Source organism: Equus caballus, chromosome 14 (genome assembly GCF_041296265.1).
Source record: "Equus caballus isolate H_3958 breed thoroughbred chromosome 14, TB-T2T, whole genome shotgun sequence".
NCBI classification, from domain to species: Eukaryota; Metazoa; Chordata; class Mammalia; order Perissodactyla; family Equidae; genus Equus; species Equus caballus.
In genome coordinates, this window is record NC_091697.1 from 51709148 (window position 1) to 51734558 (window position 25411).

Sequence of the window (25411 nt, forward strand, 5' to 3'; positions counted from 1 at the left end):
CTTGGATTTAAGTTTGTCATCTTACTATTTGTGGGTTTTTTATCCCATCTATTCTAATTTGCCTTTTTTCCCTTTCTTGCCTTCTTTTAGATTAAGTATATTTTTATCCTATTGTCTCCCCATTATTAATTTATTGGTTACACATTCTTTTAATATTTTTAATGGATTACCCTAGAAGATAAAACATGCTTCCCTGACTTATTAAAGTCTAATATAAATTTTTACTTTTACCACTTCCAGGACAATGCAATTACCTTAGAACATTTTAATTCTATTTACCTCTCTCCATATTTTTTGTTATTGTTCTCATATATTTCAGGGTTTTTTATATTTCAAATTCTATTATGCATTACTGTTGTTGTTTTATTCAGTGAATATTTCACTCCTCTGCTTTCTTCTTTTCCCCCTTCCTTACTTATCTATGCTTCTACCTTGGAATATTTTCCATATACCTAAAGAAATCACTTACTATTTCCATCAGAGCAGATCTGCTTTAAATGCATTTCCTCAGTTTTGGTTCATCTGCAATTTTTTTATTTACCTTCCTTTGTGGAGGATATTTGTGCTGGGTATAAAATTCTAGGTTTGCAGATGTTTTCTTTAAGCCCTTTGAAGATGCCATTTCATTATGTTCTGGCTTACATTTTTTTTCTTGAGAGCTCAGTTGTCAGTCTTACTATTGCTTGTTTAAAGGTAATATGTCTTATTTTCTGGCTGTCAAAAGATGGCTCATTGAAAAACTAATAAAATCAATAAATCTATGGTGAAACATCAAAAAAGAGAAGAAGGCAAAAATATAAATATGAGGAATGTAAAAAGAAACATCATTATGGTTTCTACAACATTAAAATAAGAAAAAATATTATGAAAAACTTTAAGGGGCCAGCCCCATGCCATACGGTTAAGTTCGGTGCACTCCACTTTAGCAGCCTGGGTTTGCAGGTTCATATTCCAGACTCAAACCTACACCACTCATCAGCCATGCTGTGGTGGTGACCTACATGTAAAACGGAGTAAGGTTGGCACAGATGTTAGCTCAGGGCTAATCTTCCTCAGCAAAAAAATCCAAAAAACAAAAAATATCTTTAAGCCTATACATTATAAAATTTAGATTAAATACACAAATTTATTGGAAAACACAATCAAACTGATACAACTAGAAATAGAAGATCTATATAGTTCTATACCTATTACAGATACTGTATTTATAATTAAAAACATTTTCGTGAAGAGAACTCTAGTCCAATAAGGCTTGATTCTGAATTTTTCCAAATGTTTATGGGATAAAAAACACTAATTTACACAAGCTTTCCAGAGAATTGAAAAAGAGGTAATACTTCTCAATTTACTATATGCAGCCAGCATAGCCTTGACACCAAACCCTGACAAAAACATTACAAGAATGGAAAGCTATAAGCCAATTTCTATCATTATCACAGATTTTTAAGATTCTAAGCAAAATGTTAGGAAACTAAATCCATTGATATAAAGAAGGATAATACATCACAATTAACCTGGGATTATTCCAGGAATGCAAAATTGGTTTATTATTAGGAAATCAACCAATATAATTCATGATTTGAATTAAAAAGATAAAAATCAAAACTCAATAAACAGAAAAACACATGATAAATTTCACACCCATTCATGATTTAAAAAGAAAACCTCTTAGCAAATTAGAAAGGGAAGGAATCTTCCTTAACTGATAAAAAGTCTCTAAAATAAAATAAACAATATATTTCATATTAAATATTAAAAACTTTCTCTCTGATATCAGGAATAAATCAAGACTATCCTTATCATCACTTCAATTTAACAATGCCATAAAATCATAAAACAAGAAAACTATATGACTAGGAAGTAAAAAAAAAAAAACCAACATTATTTGGAGGTGGCATGACAGCATATGCAGAAAATATAAAATAATATAAAAGTGTGAGATTTTAAAATAAACTTAGCAAGGACACTGGATACAAATTTAATATAAAATCAGGGGTTTTTTGACTCAATCCTGTAGCAATAAGCACACATATTCTCCAGATTTTATCTCTACATATTATCTCCCACAAAAAAGAATTAAAGGATCCTTGAAGAATGGTTGATTTCAGCTCTGAGACAGGAAATTTGTAAGAAGAACCTGGATACTTGTAATACCAGAAAGCAGACATTTTCTTAAAAGTGAATGAAATGAGCCTGTCACTGCAAGTAAAACAACTGACAGTATTTGCTGCACGTGATAAAATTTAAGATTCTGAGTGAGAATTATAATTTTGGAAAACTTGTGCCCACCACTGTGAGCTTGTAGCTTCCCAATACTAAAAGACTGTTTGATGAGACCAGTGGCGGTACTGACAAATGTGATTTCTTGTTATTGTATAATAAAATGTCTACATTTGGAAGATCTGCATAGCTCAGTGAACCAATATTTCCCAAATGACCGATAAACCTGGCTTTTTAAAAGTATATAATGGAAGGCAGGGATGAATGGTATTAGCATTTTAATAGTCACTAACATAGACTGTTCGGTATTCAGTCATTACATTGCATTAAAAAATACAAATCTAGAACTGAAAAAAAATGAGATACTGGTACACACGGCCATAATGATGAAAATTAAAAAGGCTGGAAGTACTAAGTACTCAAGAACGTGGAGTAATTGGAACTTTCAAGTGCTGCTGGTGGGAGAGTAAACTGGAACAACTAATTTGGTAAATTTGGCAGTATCTGTTAAAGCTGAACATACACTTATAACCAAGTAATTTCCACTGCTAGCTACATATCCAACAGAAATGCAAATATATGTTGACCAAAAGAGTTCAGAAAAATGTTCATAGCAGAATTGTTCATAAAAGCAAAAGAACTAACTTGAAAAAATGTCCATCAACAGAAAAATGGATAAATAAATTGTGGTATAGTCATACAACCCAATATACAGCAATTTAATAAATGGATTATTGCTATACACAGCAGCCTGGATGACTGTCACATGTATAACATTGAGTGAAATTAGCCAGACACAAAAACATAATCAGGGGCTGGCCCCGTGGCCGAGTGTTTAAGTTCGTGCACTCTGCTGCAGCGGCCCAGGGTTTCCCTGGTTCAGATCCTGGGCACAGACATGGCACCACTCATCAGGCCACGTTGAGGCAGCGTCCCACATACCACAGCTAGAAGGACCTGCAACTGAGATATACAACACTATGTACAAGGGGTTTGGGAAGGTAAAGCAAAAAAAAGAGGAAGAAGATTGGCAACAGTTGATAGCTCAGGTGCCCATCTTTAAGAGAAAGAAAAACATAATCATACCCTACGATTCTTATTTTTATGATGTTGGAACTCATAATAATGGTTATATTTCAGAAGAGAGTAATGATGGGGGGTGTGAAGAGGGTTTTAGGGTGTGATAATGCTCTATTTCTTTACCTCTATGGTGATTACATGATTGTATTGGCTTTGGATTATTCACCAAGTTGAACACTTAGGATACATGAATTTTTATGTATGTTATACTTCAATTAAAAAATTTTTAAATAAGATTTGTGTGAAGCAGTTAATACCATGCTTAGTGGAAAGTCTTCAGTTTTCAATCCACACATTAGAAACAAGAAAATCTGAAAATCAATAAGCTAAGCAAGAAGTTAGAAAATAAATAACAAATTAAGTACAAAGAAAACATGAGGAAGGACATGAAGCTAAGAGCAGAAATCAACAAAGTAGAAAGAAAATATGCAAGAAAGATAATCCCAAAAGCCAAAAGTTAATCCTTGTAAAGGCTAATATAATAAACTACTTCCAAGTCTAATTAGGAAAAATGAGAGATGGCAGTAACTAACATCAGGATTGAAAAGAGGGACATCACTATAGATCCTGCAGATGTTAAAAAGATCACAAGGACATTATAAACAACTTTATGCCAAAATATTTGAAAGTTTAGGTGAAATTAACATTTCTGGAAAAATAGAATTTACAGACATGAAATAAGAACAAAAATATAAATATTTCTATTACTAATAAAGAAATTTTATTTCATGACTTAAAACTTTCCCACAAAGAAAACTTAAGGCACAGAAAGCATCACTAGTGAATTCTACTAAATATTTAAGAAAGAAATATCACCAATCTTAACAAACATCTCCAGAGAACAGAAAAAAAGAAGAGAGAGAAAAAAACTTCTGGCTTGTTTAATAGGGCTAGTATAACCTTGATGCCAAACTCTTATAAGAAAGGAAAATGACAAGCCAATCTCAAGTGATGAGTATAGATGTATAGAACCCACTATTAAGATGTCTTAATTGGTTGTTTTTATTTTGTGTGAACATCATTTTGAGTCTAAACAAAACAGCTGTAATATTTGCTTAAACATTGTAAAGAATAACCATAATATGCCTGAATTCAGAGAGTACATTTTTGAGAGTATGTCGTTAGAGCTCTGCCATGAAAACAGCATATATGTACATGGCAACCAATTGGCTCTAGGAATAGCCAAGAATTTGGGATGAGACAGAAAGGTTTTTTCTCTTTCTCTGCAGCACAGGAGAATATGTGATTGTATATTCATTTCTAGACTCCAAGACAAGTTTCAGATAAATATATAATGAATGACCTTCTGCCTTTATAGCTTGAGGAGGAAATTACTATCCTAATTCTTTCCTTTTCATAAATGCAGTATAAAAGAGACACATAATTCATTTATATCTTGAACCATTCACATTCTGTCAATTAAAATTTGGAACAAAGTGAGTAACCACCTTAATCACTTAGTTTTGGTTTGTAAGAATAATCTTTACTTTTCTGAATTAGTGTTTTTGTTTTCTTCAGGTAAATACCCAGAAGTGGAATTGCTGGATCATATGGTAGTTCTATTTTTAATTTTTTGAGGAACCTCCATACTGTTTTCCATAGTGGCTGCACCAATTTACATTCCCACCAACAGTGCACAAGGGTTCCCTTTTTCCCACATCCTTCCCAACATTTGTTATCTGTCATCTTTTTGGTTCATTGAGCCAAGATATGGAAAAAATCTAAAAAGTGTCCATTGACAGATGAATGGATAAAGAAGATGTGATACACACACACACACACATATACACAACAGAATATTACTCAGTCATAAAAAAGGATGAAATCTTGCCATTCGTGACAACATGGATGAACCTAGAAGGTATTCTGCTAACTGAAATAAATCAGACAAAGACAAATACTGTATGATTTCACTTATATGTGGAACCTGAAACAAAACAAAACAATGAAGAAACAAAATAAAACAGAAACAGACTCGTAGATACAGAGAATAAACTGGTGGTTACCAGAGGGGAAGGTGTCGGTTGGTGGGGGGAGAACAGGTGAAGGGGATCAAGACGTGCAAACCTCTAGTTATAACATAAATAAGTCACGGGGATGTAACAAACAGCACAGAAAATATAGTCAATAATATTGTAATAACTTTGCAAGGAGACAGATGATTACAAGACTTACTATGGTGATCATTTCATAACGTATATAAATGTCAAATCACTATGTTATACATCTGAAATTACCATAATATTGTGTGTCAACTATACTTCAATAACAAAATAAATAAATAAAACTATAAAAAAGAATAATCTTTAACAACAAACTCCTTACTTTCCATAATACTCTAGACAAAATCCTAGACTGTAATCTATATTCATCTGATGTTCTGCCAGATGTTAATTATTTCTGATATTCATATTATATGCACCTGAGCAATGTAAAAACATTTTTAGCAATTTAGTCCACCTATATTCCAACCCAGCCAACTTTACTCAGTCTCCAGAATATTATTGTTTCCCTTTAACTGCAAATACTGAAGGCAACAAAAATCAATAGGTCATTAACATTATCAGATATGTTGTTAAAACTGCCCCACTTATAAATTTGCCAGGCATTGCTTTTTCCTCCTGTCCACTCAAATTATGATGCTCTTTTTCTTTCCTTTTTACTAACTTGAGGTTTCTCTATTAAACAATGAATACTATTGTACTGTCTGCATGTTTTTTAAAATCTGAATATATTTCATATGCCATGGAAGCATCCTTAAAGAAACTGCTTTAATTCCAGAAGAACAATACACTAATATAACATGGGTATGTACAAACTATAATTTTCATGTGGAATATTTAATAAAGTCAGTTTTATACTGTCATGCATTTTTGCTACATTAATATTTATTATATAAAAAGTTTGCCAATGCAATAAATTTTAAATGGTAAGTAGAAATTTACATATAAGAGGTACCATCTTAGATACCAATCTAAAAAAATTAAATTTCCCATCAAGAATCTTAACAGAAAAACCAACATAAGACACATGTTGTAGGACATGCCAAAATCTATGGGATACAGCAAAAGCAGTTCTAAGAGGGAAGTTTATAGCAGTACAGGCCTACCTCAAGAAACAAGAAAAATCTCGAATAAACAATCTAACAATGCACCCAATGTAACTGGAGAAAGAAGAACAGACAAAGCCCAAAATCAGTAGAAAGAAGGAAATAATAAAAAATCAGAGCAGAAATAAATGAAATAGAGACTGAAAAAAAAATAGAAAAAAATCAATGAAACCAAGAGCTGGTTCTTTGTAAAGATAAACAAAATTGACAAACTTTTAGCTAGACTCACCAAGAAAAAAAGAGAGAAGGCTCAAATAAATAAAATCAGAAATGAAAGGGGAGAAATGACAACGGATACCTCAGAGTTACAAAAGATTATAAGAGAACACCACAAAAAGCTGTACGCCAACAAACTGGATAATCTAGAAGAAACAGATAAATTCTTAGAATCATACAACCTTCCAAAACTGAATCAAGAAGAAATAGAGAATTTGAACAGACCACTTGCCAGTAAGGAGATCGAAACGGTAACCAAAAACCTCCCCAAAATAAAAGTCCAGGACCAGACAGCTTCCCTGGTGAATTCTACCAAACATTCAAAGAAGACTTAATACCTATCCTTCTCAAACTCTTCCCAAAAATTGAGAGGAGGGCAAGCTTCCTAACTCATTCTACAAGGCAAACATTACCCTGATACCAAAACCAGACAAGGACAACACGCACACAAAAAAATTACAGGCTAATATCACTGATAAACATTGATGCAAAAATCACCAACAAAATACTAACAAATCAAATACAACAAATACATTAAAAAGATCATACACCATGATCAAGTGGGATTTTTTCCAGGGACGCAGTGATGACGGTTCAACATCCACAAATCAATCAAACAATCAATCTGTTAATGTGATACACCACATTAACAAAATAAAGACTAAAAATCACATGATCGTCTCAGTAGATGCAGAGAAAGGGTTTGACAAGATACAGCATCCATTTATGACAAAACTCTGAATAAAATGGGTATAGAAGGAAAGTACCTCAACATAATAAAGGCCGTATATGACAAGCTCACAGCTAATATCTTCTCAATGGAGAAAAACTGAAAGCTATCCCTCTAAGAATAGGAACCAGATAAGGATGCCCACTTTTACCACTTTTATTTAACATAGTATTGGAAGTCTTAGCAAGAGCAATGAGGTAAGAAAAAGAAAGAACAGGGATCCAAATTGGAAAGGAAGAAGTGAAACTGTCACTCTTTTCAGATGAAATGATTTTATATACGGAAAACCCTAAAGAATCCACTAAAAAACTTTTAGAAATAATAAATGAATACCACAAAGTTGCAGGATACAAAATCAACATACAAAATCAGTTGCATTTCTATACACTAACAATGAAGTAGCAGAAAGAGAAATTAAGAATACAACTCCATTTACAATTGGAACAAAAAGAATAAAATACCTAGGAATAAACTTAACCAAAGAGGTGAAAGATCTGCACACTGAAAACTATAAAACATTGTTGAAAGAAATTAAAGAAGATACAAAGAAATGGAAAGATATTCTATGCTCTTGGATTGGAAGAATTGGACAGTGAAAATGTCCATACTTCCTAAAGCAATCTACAGATGCAATGCAATCCCTATCAAAGTTCCGACAACAGTTTTCACAGAAACAGAACAAAGAATCTTAAAATTTACATGGAAGAACAAGAGATCCCGAACAGCCAAAGAGATCCTGAGAAAAAAGAACAAAGCTGGAGGTATCACACTCCCTGATTTTAAAATATACTACAAAGCGATAGTAACCAAAACAGCATAGTACTGGCACAAAAAAAGACACACAAATTAATGGAACAGAATCAAGAGCCCAGAAATAAACCCACACATCTATGGACAGCTAATTGTCAACAAGGGAGCCAAGAACATACAATGGAGAAAGGAGAGCCTCTTCAATAAATAGTGTTGGGAAAACTGGACAGCCACGTGCAAAAGAATGAAAGTAGACCATTATCTTACACCATACACAAAAGTTAACTCAAAATGGATTAAAGACTTGAATGTAAGACTGAAACCATTAAACTTCTAGAATAAAACATAGGCAGTATGCTCTCTGATATGGGTCTTAGCAGCATATTTTCAAGTACCTTCTCTGACTGGACAAGGGAAACAATAGAAAAAATAATCAAATGGGACTACACCAAATTAAAAAGCTTCTGCACAGCAAAGGAAACCATCAACAAAACAAAAAGACAACCTAACAATTGGGAGAAGATATTTGCAAATCATATATCTGATAAGTGGTTAATATCCAAAATAAACTAAGAACTCATACATCTCAACAACAAAAAAACTAACAACCCAATCAAAAAATGGGCAAAAGATCTGAACAAACATTCCCCCAAGGAAGATATACAGATGGCCAACAGGCACATGAAAAGATGTTCAACATATTAATTATCAGGGAAATGCAAATCAAAACTACAATGAGATATCATCTCACTCTGGTCAGAATGGCTGTAACTAACAAGACAGGAAACAGTAAGTGTTGGAGAGGATGTGGACAGAAGGGAACTCTCATACACTACTGGTGGGAGTGGAAACTGGTGCAGCCACTATGGAAATTCTTCAAAAAGTTAAGAATAGAACTACCATATGATCCAGGTATTCCACTGCTGGGTATTTATCCAAAGAACATGAAAACATGAATGCATAAAGATACATGCACCCCTATGTTCATTGCAGCGTTATTCACAATAGCCAAGACTTGGAAGCAACTTAGGTGCCCATCAAGGGACAAATGGATAAAGAAGATGTGGTATATATACACAATAGAACACTACTCAGCCATAAGATACAATGACATCTGGCCATTCGTGACAACATAGACAGACCTTTAGGGCATTATGCTAAGGGAAATAAGTCAGAGGGAGAAAGTCAAATACCACATGATCTCACTTATAAGTAGAAGATAAAAACAATGACAAACAAACACACAGAAACAGAGACTGGGGGGGGGTGGGGCCGGCCGGTGTTTCAGTGGTTAAGTGCATATGTTTCGCTTCAGCGGCCCGGGATTCGCCGGTTCAGATCCCAGGTGCGGTCATGGCACCACTTGGCAAACCATGCTGTGCTAGGCATCCCACATATAAAGTAGAGGAAGTCGGGCACGGATGTTAGCTCAGGGCCAGTCTTCCTCAGCAAAAAGAGAAGGATTGGCAGCAGATGTTAGCTCAGGGCTAATCTTCCTCAAAAAAAAAAAAATACAAGAAACAGAGATTCTATTGGTGGTTACCAGAGGGGAAGAGAGCAGGGAGGAGGGCAAAAGGAGTGATTAGGCACATGTGTGTGGTGATGCATTGTAATTAGTCTTTGGGTGGTCAGCATGATGTAATCTACACAGAAATTGAAATGTATAACGATGTACACCTGAAACTTATATAATATTATAAACCAATGTTACCACAATAAAAAATAATAATAAATACACACAAAAGACACACATTGTCTACTTGTTGCACAAAGGATCACTTTTGTTTATATTTGTTAAATATTATCAATAGGAGAGATATAGGTAAAAACGTTTTCCTGAATTTCCTGAACTAATAGATTTTAGTGTTGTAAACTACACTAACATAAACTGTAAACTAAAATAAGACAGAAGAGCTTAGAATTTGAACAAAATATAAACATATACATCAACATGAGTCTATGACTTAGGCACACAGTTAAAATTATTATTAAGTTGCAAACTTTGAAAGGATATTTGTTTTATAAAATTCAAAGAATAAATGTTTTATTTCTAGAATTCTGTAGGTGTTATTAAGGCATTCAATGAACACTATGACAAGCATTCTTTTCTAAATAATCAAGATTGGATCAACATGCGATTGGACAGGAAGAAGTAAATAATAAGTGCTTGTGTGAATTACAAATACTCCACCTTCATCGAGGTTATTTTATTTATGTTTTCATACATCATACTTTCTTTATATATAAGGAAATATCTAGCCCACAAAAATTATTAGCAGACAATAGACTATCTAAAAAGTAAAATATCAACAACGATGGAAACAGAGTTCTCAGCTGGATGAATGGGATGGCACGATATTCCTGCACGTATGAACAGTATATCTCTGTTACTTTACCACTCATCTAAGTTAAAAAATTCAGTGGCAGGGGACATTTTTCTCTGCTATTAGCTGTCTTTTCCCTTTTAAATAGGTAATTTTCCTTCTAACTTCCAGATCCATTGATCTTCCTATCACTTACTTATATTTCCTTTCTAGTCTAATCAAACAATTCCTGACTCCTGAACGTCATAGACATTACTGTTATTCTCATCTCTCTTTGTTACAGAAAGCAGTAAGACAAAAGAAAAAAATGATGAATTTTCTTGATAGGAAGAGAGTTTACGATTAAGTGTTTTGATACCTGAAATGTTAACATTTTGTACAACAATTTTCTCCCTTAAAATTAGCTACATTTTAACTTGCATTCACTGAAAATTTTACGATGTAATGATGTGTATCCCTACTAATCACTTTCTCTTCCACAGGAACTGGACTCATATTTAGCCCCAGAATACAGCATTGAGGTTTTTCATGCTAGCTCTAACACCAGAAATTCCTTCTGTTATGTTATTTCATTATTATGTGTCATGAGGAAGAAAATAACCATTGAAATAATTAGAATGTTAACTATATATACACAATGTAAAATACAAAAAGTAAGTTGAAGTTTTTCCCTCTGTGTTGACCAGTGTTACCATCCAGTTCATACATTCACAAATTTATTTATTCACTCATTCAGCAAGCATTTACTAATCATATCTTGGATTCTATTATATCATGTGAGAATATTAAGTATGCAAAATTATAATGTATGCAAATCTATCTTATATGCAGTTAATCATTATTTGAAGGAGACTATCTTATAAAGCACTTCTCCCCTTACTACCCGGAATAGTAAAATAAGAAATCTTCCATTCTCTTCTCTAATTTCTGTATACCTCCTTCCCTTATATTCATGATGTCTATTAGAAGTCAGAAAGTAAAACTGTAAAATTGCTAGAAAATGTTGTCCTTATTCCATTCAAAAAGTTTTGAAATGCCAAGGGCCAATATGGATAAATTGAAGTATTTGAATAATTTAACTTTTATTAGATGCATTACTCTAAATACGGTATTTACTTATTTCTAAGTATATTGGCTTCTAAAATAATAAGAAAATTAAATCCAAGATGAATGGACTTGGAATGGTAAGTGCACCTTTCAAAGAAACACACAAGTATTTCTGATCTAACACTTACTCATCTTTCTTTGTGAAACAGATCAATAAAAACATAAAATAAAATGTTGTCAAGTCCTGTATCCAATAGCGTTATCTTCTTTTTATCAGTACAAACAGGTGCTCTGAGACAAGCTTATAATTCCATGTACTTATAAACACTGCGTGGAGCCTGGAGCTATGTTTTGGAGTGTCATTCTCAAAAAAGACTACTTTGCCAAAATGGTCTTCACGTAAAGTATAGCCTGGAGAATATGCTGCATTTTATTAGGTGGTATAGAATTCAAGACCCAATTCAAATGCCATCTCTACCAGAAAGCCTTTTCTGATTCTCTCCTCCTCCCTGCCCAGATGTTCTCTCATATTCTCTCTCTCCCTTCTTTGAACACCCATGGCAATTTATTTTCACACTTTTTAGGTCATTATCATTTTTAATCATGTATTGTAATGATTTGAGTAAATGCCTCATCTTCCATCATATTAAGCTTGCATAATGCAAATATTCTCACATATTTTTCATTCCCACTTTAGATAGCAGAATGCCTTATACATATCTGTAGCTCAAAATACTTTTTTGAATGAAGGGATATTTGCTTTAAGAAATTCCTAAAAGGAATTATTTAAAGACATCCCAGGTCATTTATTACCTGTACTGGAAACTTTAGCACTTTATTCTTTTTAATTTTAGACCTTTATGCTATATTACTTTTATTGTTCTTTAATAGGTTTGGATTTCTTACCCTTGTTTCTCAAAAATAAACCATAAGCTCCTTGAGGCCAAGGACACTCTTCGAACACTTCTATACTCCCAGAATTCTTAGCACAGGACGTGCTAAGCAGGAGTGTTCCATTCAATTGATTAAATGTTGCCAAAGGCTCATCCAAGAAGCATTTCAGAACATAGCTGGTAGCCATCTCCTGATCAAGATAATCAAATCCCATAAAATTTGCTTACCATGGCATTGACGTTTGCGTGATCTCCTTTCCTGTTTCGAATGTGAATACAGGATATTGGTAAATTCAGTCCTACCCCAGTGGCCACATTTCTCAGGTCAGCAGCACTGTATTCCCCACGCAACAGCAAACTGTTATTATCAGAACCAAGTCCCAGAGAGGCCCGATAGAGATAGGTCTGAGACAGCCTCTCGACTGTAGTGACATCTATTGTGGCTGATGTCACGCAAGGATTTGAAGCCATCTTCCTTCCATACCTCAGCTCCTCTGGAGAGCGACAGCAGCTCTGAGAGCAACAACCTGGGCTCTGGCTAAACTTGATAAACACAAAGAAAAGTAAGCACCCCAGAAATAAAAAGGAAATACAGGCCAGGGCAATTACTAAATATAAGTTCTGGGTGGAAAGGTGCCCTCCTGTTTCCCAGGCATCTTCAAAGTCTGGGAGGACCTGAGGGACAGAGTTGCTCAACAGCACACCCAGTGTGACAGAGGAAGAAAGCGATGGATCTCCATGGTCCCGAACCACTACCACCACCCTCTGTTTAACCGCATCAGTGGGAAGAACTAAGCGAGCAGTACGCAGCTCTCCTACATTGGATGAAACTCTGAAAAGGCTAGAGTCAGAAGCCTGAGAGATGTGGTAGGAAAGCCAGGCATTAGAGCCACTGTCTGCATCCTCTGCTATCACTTTTGTGACCAAATGTCCAGTTCTGGCAGAGCGGGACACAATTTCCACTGGGACAGAGCCATTTCTGGGCAATGGAAACAAGATGACTGGAGCGTTGTCATTCATATCTACCACAAACAAGCTCACGGTCACCGCTGCACTTCTGGGAGGAATGCCACCATCCCGGGCTTCCACTTGGAAGCGAAACCCCCTGAGCTGCTCAAAGTCAAAGGAAGTTTTGGCAGTGATAGTCCCACTGGATGATTCTACTGCCACCAAGCTAGCGGCTGTCTGCTCTTCAGAGATAATATCCAACAGCTCATAAAAGACAAGGCCATTCTTCCCCAGGTCCGGGTCCTGGGCAAAAACACGGCCTAGAGAGGCTCCGGGGCCATTATTTTCAGCCACAAAAAATTCCTGTTGTGGTTGAGGAAAGCTTGGTGTATTGTCGTTCACATCGCCTACTGATATAGTCAGCGTCCTGCGGGTGCTAAGTTGGGGTGAGCCACCGTCTGAGGCGGTGATCAGGACCTGGTATTCACTGACCTGCTCCCGGTCCAGCGGTCCATCAGTCAGCAAGCTGTAGTAATTGTCAAAGGAAGCCTTCATCTTGAAAGGGCCTCCACTGGACATGCTACAAATGACCTTACCATTGGGACCGAAGTCTTCATCCCTTACACTAAGGAGAGCAATCACTGTGCCAGGAGCGGCGTCCTCGGAAACTGGGTTGGAGAGAGTCATGAGGTTCACCTCGGGGGCATGATCGTTCACATCAGTCACTTCCACCAGCAGCTTGGCGATGCTAGCTAGACCAAAGGCGCCTTCGTCCCTCGCCTCGATGTATGCCTCCAACACCGTTTCAGGTGGACCTAGTGAAGCAGCTATCCGCACCTCCCCACTTCTGGGGTGCACGTGAAAGTGGTGTTGCAGCTTTGCTCTTGTGCTGTTGCTTAAGGAGTACCGGATTTCCCCATTGGAGCCTTCATCCGGGTCCGAGGCCTGAACTCGGAATAACACAGTCCCGTTGGGTGCAGTCTCTGGCACCTTGGTGCGGTATACTGTGCGCTCAAATACAGGCGCATTGTCGTTTGTGTCCACCACGATCACGGTGACTTGTGCGTCTCCAGAGCGAGCGGGCTGCCCGCCGTCCCGAGCGGTGAGCACAAGTCGGTGGGTGGCGCGCTGCTCGCGATCCAGTGCTTTCTCCAATACCAGCTCCGGGTATTTGCTGCCGTCGACCCGCGACCTTATGTCCAGGCGAAAGTGCGGGCTGGAGCTCAGGCTGTAGCTTAGCACCCCGTTGCTTCCCTCGTCGGCATCTTGGGCATTAGGGAGAGTAAAGCGGGCTCCGGGCATCAGGAACTCGGGGATGTGCAACTGCACGTCGCCCGTAGGGAAGAGAGGTGAGTTGTCGTTGGTGTCCAGGAGGTGAACGCGCAACTTGTGCAGCTCCAGCGGGTCCTCGAGCACCAGCTCATAGGTCAAGACACAGACAGCTTTGGCTTCGCACAGCCGTTCGCGGTCCACCGGCTCTAGGACCACCAAGCTACCGCTGGCCAGATCCACTCCGAAGTAAGGCTCGCCGTGGCTGGAAAGGAAGCGAAAGTTCCGCAAGGATAGAGCGGCTGCTGACAGTCTCAAGTCCGCGGCAACATTGCCTACGGCTACGCCCCGCTCGGTCTCCTCCCACACTGAGTATTCGAGCTGTCCGGCAGCAGAGGCACAGGAGACCCACAAACATAGAACTGCCACCCTCCAGCCCACCATCCTCCCTCTCTGCGTCCTCGCTCCACCAGCCGTGACCTGGGACCATGCTCCGGACTCCTGGAGAGCTAAAGCCGTGGTAAAGAGCAAGGGCCGGCCAGCCGCCGGTGCAAGCGAGAGGGGCTGAGACCGCCGCCGACGTTTCTTCTCCGGAATACCCGAATTGCCCGGGGCTGGCCGGCTGGCAGCTAGGCTTGCTAGCCTGGAGGCTCGGCAGCCGTCTGGGAAAGCGGAGCCTGCCCGGTGCGGAGGGGCGCAGCGCCGCCTAGGGGTGCAGAGACGAGGTAAACCGCCCGGGTGGAGGTAGTGCCGTCTCCGTTCTCTGCCGGCTGGGATTTCTGCTCCAGCCCCGGCAGCGTGCGTGGGGTGGGGCAAGGAAGACACTCGGAGAAACTAAGACTTCTCTTAAATGGCCTTTCCTAGCACATCGCCCTGAAACCGCCCCGGTCATAACCTCCACAACCTCTGCCTGAAGACGGCTTGTAACTGGGGCTGAGCTCCGCTGGGCTTCTCTCGCCAATTATAGGAGAGCGTCGAGTTCCGGGCACTCTGACCCACCCACCCCCTACAGTGCCCGCGGAGGAGCGCAGAACTCCCCGGGGAAGTGCCGGGCGGAGGCGGGGGGAGGCGGAACCTTCACGGGGAAAGACCACGCCTTCGAAACTTAAGGAAACAGGAGCCCCCAAAGCAAGTGCTGTGGCGCATTCTGTGCTGGATTCCCTACCTCTCCGCTGCAGGTTAAAGTCTCTCCTGCACCTTTTTATGTCCCAGGAGCCACCAAGATTTCAACAGAGGCGACCAGTGAGGGCCAAATTGGGGAAGAGTATCCTCCCTCAAGCTTCCTCAGGACCCTCGCTTTTCGAGGCACCAAAGTGGGCAAGCGCAAAGCTTATGGTTCTACGTTCCGCTTTCTGCGGGTCAGCAGTTTTCTCTTTCCCCAGGAGGCCCTACCTGGAGTGCTCTGCAAGCGGCCCTTACGCTCTGGGTGAGAGGAGAGGTCAGGAACCATGCAATATCAAGCACCAGAAACTCGGAAAGATTTGACAACTTATCCCTAAAGAGGACCCGCGAAGAAGTGGAGGAGAGAGAAAGTTCTGAGATGCTCTTCAGAGTGTGACCAGTAAACTACTCTGTAAATTTACTCTGTACATATTTAGAAAATCTGGAGAGATGTACTCAACTTTTGGAAGGCCCCTGACTTTTAGACCTGCAATCAAGCTTCCATTTATACTGGGTTTAGGAATTCCGAGCTGTATCTAGGAGGGCAGTCTGTGTGAATGTGAATTAGGAAGTGAGAAGAAGGAAAAATTCACACTGAGAATCAGCATGGAAAATCCGGAAAAAACACTCTTCACTCACTTCTCAGACTTTTGCTTCCTTTTTTCTTATTTCTCTATACTGCCACTGATGTCTATTTTCAAAGGATTTAATTTGCATCAAAAACTGGATAGCACTCACCTAATGGGATTTGTCCCATCAGCCTCCCTATCTTTAGGCATAACTGGGATTTGTGGGGAAGCAATATTTAGGAGGTATTTGGAAATCCCAAAGCTGATGAAGTCTCAAGAGTTTTTCCTATTGTATAAGATAACTAGATGAACATTAAAATTGTACATTAGCAAAATTTCTCTTTCTCAGAACCTTTCCTTTCTAACATTTCATTTTGCCATTTTATGGCATTTTCCATAGTTTCTCCTAATTCAAGCATTTTCAACCTTTTAATTAGGTGTAAGTACAACTTTAAGTGGACCCTATGCAAAAACACAGTGCTGATTTCTGCTTGGGCTCTATTGCCAAGACTATTATTATAAAGCTCTCCCACCAAACTTGGTCTTAAGCTGTAAAATCAAAAGATTTCTAGCCATAATGCATAAGCTCCTAATAGAGACCTGGAAGCCAAACCAGAAAATAGTAAATCTGATATCCACCAAAGAGTTTGTCAGCAAAAGGATATTGTACTTTAAACTAGATGTTCTTACTGCTTAAGATTATTCCCTGGGAGTATATTATGTACTTAATGGCAACTAAATTAAAAGACACGCCTCACAATCACATTAAGCAAGTTTTCATCCTGTAAGATAGCTTAACGAAGTGTCTAAACCAAGTTTAACAGAGTGGGAGTTCTTTGATGGTAGAGATCTGCATCACTTGATGTTGTTTCTTGAGTATCTAGCTAAGCTCTGGGCCTGTAAATTAAGTGGCTAAAGTACTCTCATTACACAACATCCTCTTATGTTATACCTTTTTCTTTAACTTGAACCCTTTACTAATAACACACTACTACAGCATTTCTTTCTCAAGTTTCTGTTACCAAGGAATTCCTTTTTCTCCATGACATAATACCAAATAAAGTGTCTTGGATCTTTCTTCACGAATCTTCACTCTAATTAAGTCTATGCTGTGTTTACTTGCTACTTTTTATAATGATGTACTAATTTTCCAAAAATTACCTTTTTACAAAAATCTTTTTCTATTTCACCTTCAAAGTGTAGCCCTCAGAACTTAAAGTCATACTCCATGTTGATCAAATCAGCTCCAAAAAGAGTTCTCTTCATTCTAAACACTACATATCAAGTAATAGAGTCTGCTTCTTTAATAGGCACATCACATACTTTTTTCATGATGGATTGAAAACGAAAATTCACACTTACTTTTTCTAGATGCCATAAAGCCACAGATCAAAAAGTCCTAGACTTTTATACCTCCTTTTTTGTTTCACTCTAATTTGCAGAATGTCATTATGTTAAGGGCTAGCTTATGTGGTTCAATCACATAATATATTTTACCTACATTCAAATTTCATATCCTACATAGTTAGCAAGCAGTCACATTAAATCTTCCCCTGAGCTGCAGGTGAAAATTTTCATCATGTGGCTGAAAATGAAGGCTCACAACCATTACCAACCACCCTACCTGACATCGGTTTATTAGGTAATGCCTAACCTCAAATAAAAATCTGACGAAGATACTATAACATTCTCCAAAAGAGATTATACTCAAATCTCACATTATATTATAGTTTCAAAAAATGCTAAATGATATATTGCCAGATCATCATTATGACAAATGCTTAAAAGAAATTTGATAAAAATTTGACAGCTGTCACAAAACAATGTCCACCTTCATTTTAAACAGTAAAACACCAGAATTACTCCCATAAAAAATCATGAGCATAACAGGACACTTCATGTCATAGTTATTATTCAATACTGACTTGGATATTCTAGACAACACAATGTGTTGTGTGTGTGTGTGTGTGCGTGCGTGTGTTAGGAAGGAGAATAACTATATTACTAGATTATAAATTTATAAGTATTTTAATTTTCCACTTATAAAATCCCAGAGAATCAAAGAAGCAAAATAATTAGAATTGAAAAGAGTTCAATGAGATGATTAGTTTAAAAATAAATGTAAAAAGTATAGCTTTCCTTCATATCTACAATAACTAGGCAAAAAGTGGGATTTCTACCAGTTATGGCTAGATGAAAATGGACATTTTAATGACTCTTCTCCTCCATGAAACCTACCAAAACAACAAAAAGAACAGCTGACAAAAGGTAAAATTAATCTTTGATGAAATTCTATAAAACATTTGCACTGCAACCATAATATGTATGAAGAGAAGTTATCAAGCGTCATGAAAATGGGACCAAGATGTGAGAGAATGCTCAAAGAGGTTCCTGCCACTCGAGACCTGGAGAAGAGCTGGTAGTTTGGGGTTTTCCAGAGTAGTGGTTCACACAAATGCCAAACCAATGACTCCTTGTTTGGAACAAAAAGATCTAGGCACATAGGCTGAATCAGGCAGAACTCTCCTGTAACCTATTTGACAGCACAAAATTGGAGGGAAGTCAGGATTAAATGTGATAGTGAGTAGATGCACTATTATTTCAAGAGTGAACCTAAGGATGTGGTAAAAAGAAAACTCTGGACAACAAATTGCTCAGCAGCTGCCAGTTCTCATCACTTGGAGATATGTAAAAGCTAAGGTACACACACACCACTGTACCAAACAGTAAAGAAGGAAATGATCACATTAGTCCAGAGCACTGCTGGCCCATCCATTTACATTCTCTGCCTGCAGGTAGCTGGTCTTAAAGGAAATCCTCTTAAAGATAAGTAATAACCAAAAAAGAGCCAACATAGGATCTATGTAAACATTACAAGAAAGAATAAGAAAATAAGTATGAAAAATTACAGATAAAAGTACACAACTGAAAATTTTTACTACCAAGCAGATAAAAATTTTGGCTAGAAGTCTCTAGTCAAAATACTCACAAAGAATTTTAAAGCATCTCAGAGAATTAAGAACTCAAAACAGAGTTACAGAATCTCAAGGAGAAAATAAAAAGGCCACAGAAGACCATGACAACTGAGTTGGCACAATTCAGGAAATAAATGGAAAAGAAATATAAAATCGTCACAAAAATTAATGCTACTTTGGAAACAGTAAAAAGATGAACAGGCTCTGGTCAGCACACAGTGAAGAACAAGAAGAAATGCTTGAGAAGGTTGAGAAAAATAATGGAAAGAATAAAGAATTTAAAAAGCTTAAAGAGAAAAGTGTAGCTTTGGAACACAGAAAAAGGAGATCTAACACGCTCTTAACAGTGTCCTTTAAGAAACCAAATACGCGGAAAAGAAAAAACAAGCCCAAAGACATCATTCAAGAAAAAATTTTGAGATACAAATAAACTTCAGATTTCAAGTTTCACCAGTGTAAGTCTAGTCTGTCTTCAGCCAGTGAAAGGCAAAGGCAGCAGGTGAGCAGTGCGAGCGGTTTTCCCTGACTGTCAGAAATAAGGGGATGCATTATCAAGATTTTTTTTTAAGTAAAAAGAGTATACACTCCAACTTCTAGTTTCAGCTTCCACATGTAAAGAGGTTGGGGGACCGGCCCCGTGGCTCAGTGGTTAAGTTCGCGCGCTCTGCCTTCGGCGGCCCAGGGTTTCACTGGTTCAGATCCTGGGCGCAGACATGGCACCGCTCATAACACACGCGTCCCACATGCCACAGCTAGGAGGACCCACAACTAAAAATATATACAACTATGTACTTGGGAGATTGGGGGAGAAAAAGCGGGGTCGGGGGGGGGCTCGGAATTTGTCACTCCTTTCCTTACAGCAACAACAAAAAGCTGGATAAATGACTTTTCTTGAACCCATCAGAGAATTGAGTTTGCAGGAAAAACCTTCACCCTGAAATCTGGAGAGACAGGCAAATTCAGAGAGTCACAGTCAAAATCTGCTTACATGGAGCAGAAGCCACTAGAGCCAGACACTGGTAGGGAACACTTAAGTGGAAATTTTGATGAATTGCTGGAGGCTGAATTGTGTACAATCTTGAGAGTGAGAAACCCCTGGAGGCCACAGTCTTGGGGGGAGCCCGACATTTTTGTGGGCTTTACCTTTAGGAAATCCCACCAGGTTCTCACAGTGAACATCCAAGAAAGATCCCCTTGTGGCTCTGGTAGAGACAGAGAAGGGGTAATCCTTGTGAAATATGCCAGAGGCTTCTCCTTGCTTCTCTTTAAAAAGCAATTATATGAAACAATGTGTATAAATGTATTGTTGGGCCTATGACATATAGAAATGTAACAACTTTGCCAATTACAGTACAAAGGAGGTGGATGGGAGAACAGCTGTATTGGATAAGGAAATGACAGCAGACGGTAAACTGAATCCACAGGAACAAATGAACAGAACCAGAAATGGTAAATAAGAAACACTATAAATATATAATTGCTCTCCTTTTTTCTCTCAGCATCTTTAAAAGATATAAAATTATATAAAGTAATAATTATAACAATGTATTATTAGGTTTGTAGTATATATAGATGTGTATTGGTTTCCTGCAGCTGCGGTAAAAATTACCACACACTGGGTGTCTTGACAATTTTTCTCACAGTTCCAGAGGGGAGAAGTCCAAACTCAAGGTGTTGGCAGGGCCATACTCCCTCTGGAGGCTCTGGTGATTCCATTCTTTGCTTGTGCCAGTTTTTGGTGGCTATTTGCATTACTCCAATATCTGCCTCTATGTTCACATGGCCTTCTCCTCTGTGTCTGTGTCTTTTCATCTCTCTCTTATAAAAACACCTGTCATTGAAATTAGTGTTCACCTGGAAAATCCAGGATGAACTCGTCTCAAGGTCCTAAACTTAATGACATCTTCAAAGACTTTTTTACCAAATAGGTCACTTTCACAGGTACCAGGGGTTAGGATGTGGATATATCTTTATGGGGTCCACAATTCAACCCACTACCAGATATAATATGTATAATAATAATAGGACAAAAAGAGGGAAAGAAATAAAGCTATATAGGAGTAATATTTTAATATCAAAATAGAATTGTTAGTATAAATCTGAAGTAGATACTGATAAGTTAAAATGTATGTAGTACACTCAGCCATAAAAAAAGGACAAAGTTGTCCCATTCACAACAACATGGATAGACCTTGAGAGTATTATGTTGAGTGAAATAAGCCAGACAGAGAAAGACGGGCTCTGTATGACTCCACTCATAGGTGGTAGTTAACATATGGACAAAGAGAACTGATCGGTGGTTGCCAGGGGAAAGGGGTTGGGGGGAGGGCACTAGGGGTGAAGTGGTGTACCTACAACATGACTAATAATAATGCACAACTGTAATCTCACAAGGATGTTAACTTTTATAACCTTAATTTAAAAAAATGTACGTAGTACACTCTAGAGAAACCACTGAGAAAATAACTCAAAAAACACTGTTTAAAACTTGTTAAAGGAATTAATATACCGTTTAAAACATATTAAAGGAATGTTACATCTGAAAATATTCACTTAATGAAAAGAAATCAGTAAAGAAGGACTATAAGAACAAACGAGAATTAAGACATATAGAAAACAAAAAGTAAAATGGCAAATGAACCCAACTATATCAACAACTATATCCAACTATATGTTGTTTACAAGAGACACCTTTAGATTCAAAGACACAAAAAGGTTGAAAGCAAAGGAACATATATTGCACAAAGAGCAACCACAAGAGAGCTGAGTGGTTATGCTAATATCAGACAAAAATATTACTAAGAATAAAGAGGGACATTTTAGGGTCATATAAATAAAAAGTTCACTTAGGAAGGTATAACAATTATAAGCATATATGCAGCTAACAGTAGAGCCCCAAAACACATGGAGCAAAACCCAACAGAAGTGAAGGGAGAAATAGACATCTCAACACTAATTGTTGGAGACTTTAATATCTTACTTCTAGTAATGGATAACAATTAGGCAGAAGATCAACAAGGAAATTGAAGAGTTTACAAACACTATAAACCAAATAGACCTAAAAGACATCTGTAGAACACTCACCACCAACAGCAGAATATGCATTCTTCTCAAATGCACATGGAACGTTCTCCATGACAGACCACATGTTGAGTGTCAAGCAGATTCTTGTGCACTGGTTATCAGTCCCAAAGGGTTCTAAACACTTCTGCCCACTGCATCTTGGCATCAGAGTTGCCAAGAAAAACACAACACAGTCAAGCACTGAATGGAACAACACTTTACTTACACAGAGAAGAGACAAAGCAAGAACAGCTTCAATAGTAAGCATCAGTCCCCTACAGCCAGCGGGTCTCTCCCAGAAGCTATTGCAGGGCAATCTGCCTATGTGCCCCCTTCTTGTGCCACAGTAGGAAGACCTTGTCCCCTCCCTGGAGGACAAAAGAAACAGTTGGGTTGGCCAGGTGTAACATGATGCACGCGTTCCAAGCAGAGACAAAAGTGCATTCGTTGAGCCTGAAACAGGGAAAGATATTCCCGTACAAGGTGATAAGCTCCCAGTACAGGCTGTGTGGCTTCTTATCTCTTGCTAAGAAAGTGTTCCAAGCCCAACACCAATTCTTTTTTATTATTATTATTTTATTATTTTATTTAGGTCATATTGGCTTATAACTGTGTCATTTCAGGCGTACATTACTAGATATCAGTTTTTGTACAGACTGCATTGTATTCACCACCAATAGTCTAGTTTTTATCTGTCACCATACATATGTGCCCCTTTACCCGTCTCACCCTCCTCCCCACTCCCTTCCCCTCTGGTAACCACTAATTTGTTCTTTTTATCCATGTGTCTGTTTATCTTCCACATTTTAATGAAATCATACAGTGTTTGTCATTCTCTATCTGGCTTATTTCGCTTAGCATAATACTCTCAAGCCCCATCCATGTTGTCACAAAAGGCATGATTTTGCCTTTTTTATGGCTCAGTAGTATTACATTGTGTGTGTGTATATACACATATATGTATGTGTGTATAGATATATATATATATGTATACACCATACCTTCTTTATCTGTTCATCCACTGATGGGTACTTGGGTTGCTTCCAAGTCTTGGCTATTGTGAATAATGCTTCAATGGACATATGGATGCATCTCTTTAAACTGCTGATTTCATGTTCTTTGGATAAATACCAAGTAGTAGAATAGCTGCATCATATGATATTTCTATTTTTAATTTTTTGAGAAATCTCCATACTCTTTTCCATAGTGGCTATAGCAGTTTGCATTCCCACCATCAGTGTATGAGGGTTCCCTTTTCTCCACATCCTCTCCAACATTTGCTATTTCTCGTCTTGTTAATAATTCCCATTCTGATGAGTGTAAGGTGATATTTCATTGTAGTTTTGATTTGCATTTCCCTAATAATTCATGATGATGAACATCTTTCCATGTGCCTGTTGGCCATAGGTGTATATCTTCTTTGGAAAAATGTTCATATCCTCTGCCTATTTTTTGATTGGGGTGTTTGTTTTTTGTTGTTGAGTTGTATGATTTATTTATATATTTTGGAAATTAACCATTTGTTGGATATATTGTTTGCAAATATTTTCTCCCAGTTGGTTGGTTGTCTTTTCATTTTGTTCATGGTTTTCTTTGCCTTGCAGAAGCTTTTTAGTTTGATGCAATCCCAGTTGTTTATTTTTTCCTTTGTTTCCCTTGCCTGAGTAGACAGGGTATTCAGAAAGATACTACTAAGACCTATGTCAGAGTATACTGCCTATATTTTCTTCTAAGAGTTTTATGGTTTCAGGTCTTATCTTTAAGTCTTTAATCCATTTTGAGTTAATTTTTGTGTATGGTGTAAGATAGTGGTCTACTTTCATTCTTTTGCATGTGGCTGTCCAGTTTTCCCAACACCACTTATTGAAGAGACTTTCCTTTCTCCGTTGTATGTTCTTGGCTCCTTTGTTGAAGATTAGCTGTCCGGAGATTTGTGGTTTTATTTATGAGAATTCAATTTTGTTCCATTGATCTGTGTGTCTGTTTTGTGCCAGTACATGCTGTTTTGACCACTATCACTTTGTAATATATTTTGAAGTCAGGGATTATAATACCTCCAGCTTTGTTCTTTCCTCACAGGATTGCTTTGGCTATGTGGGGTCTTTTGTTGTTCCACATAAATTTTAGGATTCTTTGTTCCATTTCTGTGAGGAATGTCATTGGGATTCTTTTTTTTTTTTTTTTAAAGATTGGCACCTAAGCTAACAACTGTTGCCAATCTTCTTTTTTTTCCCTTCTTCCCAAAGCCATATATGTAGTATATAGTTGTATACTCTAGTGTTGAGTGCCTCTGGTTGTGCTATGTGGGACACCACCTCAGCATGGCCTGACCAGTGGTGCCATGTCCATGCTTGGGATCTGAACTGGCGAAATCTCGGGCCACCAAAGCGGAGAGAGCAAACTTAACCACTCGGCCACAGGGCTGGTCCTTGTCATTGGGATTCTGATTGAGATTGCATTGAATCTGTAGATTGCTTTAGGTAATATGGACATTTTAACCATGTTTATTCTTCCAATCCATGAGCATGGAATATCTTTCCATTTCTTTACATCTTCTTTGATTTCTTTCAATTACATCATATAGTTTTCTGTATATAGGTCTTTCACCTCCTTGGTTAAATTTATTCCTATGTATTTCATTCTTTTTGTTGTGATTGTAAATGGGATTGTATTCTTGACTTCTCTTTCTGCTAGTTCATTATTAGTGTATAGAAATGCCACTAATTTTTCTATGTTGATTTTGTACCCTGCAAATTGCTGTAGTTGTTGATTATTTCTAATAGTTTTTTGGTGGATCCTTTAGGGTTTTCTATATATAGAATCACTAGAATCACGTCATGTGCAAACAGTGAGAGTTTTACTTCTTCCATTCTTATTTGGATCCCTTTTATTTCTTTTTCTTCCCTGATTGCTCTGGCCAAAACTTCCAGTACTATGTTGAATAAGAAAGGCAAGAGTGGGCACCATTGTGTTGTTCCTGTTCTCAGAGGAACGGCCTTCAGTTTTTTACTGTTAAGTGTGATGTTGGCTGTGGGTTTGTCACATATGGCCAACGCC

At 37.8% G+C, this 25411-nt stretch overlaps 1 protein-coding gene across 19 annotated transcripts in view; it reads right to left on the bottom strand.

Annotated features, from left to right (window-relative positions):
* Positions 1-25411, bottom strand: part of LOC100629863 (protocadherin alpha-C2) — a 175810-nt gene that overhangs the window by 68184 nt on the left and 82215 nt on the right. For 2 of the 19 annotated variants that reach the window (XM_070234092.1, XM_023617536.2), the window contains exon 1: positions 12598-16641. The exons of the other annotated variants lie outside the window; for them this stretch is intronic. In XM_070234092.1, the coding sequence (XP_070090193.1) occupies positions 12598-15030 (2433 nt within the window). In that variant the 5' untranslated portion in view covers positions 15031-16641. Of the gene's footprint in view, positions 1-12597; positions 16642-25411 lie in introns of those variants that run through there. 19 annotated transcript variants of the gene reach the window in all.